The 589-nt window shown below is 58.7% G+C and overlaps 1 protein-coding gene across 1 annotated transcript in view; it reads left to right on the top strand.

Annotated features, from left to right (window-relative positions):
* Positions 1–455: 455 nt before the first annotated feature.
* LOC103618316 (collagen alpha-1(I) chain-like) overlaps positions 456–589 on the top strand; it is a gene marked incomplete at both ends in the record, with an annotated part of 2,358 nt that continues 2,224 nt past the window's right edge. Inside the window, one exon of the mRNA XM_017738094.1 lies at positions 456–575. Coding sequence (XP_017593583.1) covers positions 456–575 — 120 coding nt within the window. The remainder of the gene's footprint in view (positions 576–589) is intronic.

The following is a 589-nucleotide window of genomic DNA, read 5'->3' as shown; positions in this document are numbered from 1 at the left end:
GGGGTTTGGGGGGAGTTCTGGGGGCTTTGGGGTGAAATCTGGGAGTTTTGGGCAAATCCCGGTGCGCCGGGGTGGCTTCTGGGACTTCGGGGTGAATTCTGCGGCTTTTGGGTGAATTCTGGTGCGCCAGGGCGGCTTCTGGGGTGAATTCTGGGGGTTTTGGGTGAATTCTGGGGGTTTTGGGCAAATCCCGGTGGGCCGGGGCGGTCTCCAGGCCTTTGGGGCGAGTTTCGGGGCTTTCGGGCAAATTGGAGTGAATTCTGGGACATTTTGGGGTGAATTCTGGGACATTTTGGGGCGAATTCTGGGGATTTTGGGGCATTCTGGGGTGGATTCCTGGGATTTTGAGACGTTTTGGGGTGGATTGTTGGAATTCTGGGGCGAATTGCAGGGGTTTTGGGGGTGAATTCCGGGGAATTTGGGGTCCATTGCAGGGATTTTGGAGTGAATTGCAGGGATTTTGGGGGTCCCAGCACCCCTGAGCCCCGAATCCCCCCAAATTCCCCCAAAACGCAGACAAGTTCACGGACTCGGCCATCGCCGGGAGCCTCCGGCTGAACGGGGCGCACCGGGAGGAGGGTCTGGAGCG

This window comes from Corvus brachyrhynchos, unplaced genomic scaffold (assembly GCF_000691975.1).
Source record: "Corvus brachyrhynchos isolate BGI_N302 unplaced genomic scaffold, ASM69197v1 scaffold1656, whole genome shotgun sequence".
NCBI classification, from domain to species: domain Eukaryota; kingdom Metazoa; phylum Chordata; class Aves; order Passeriformes; family Corvidae; genus Corvus; species Corvus brachyrhynchos.
This window is presented reverse-complemented; position numbering and strand designations above follow the sequence as displayed.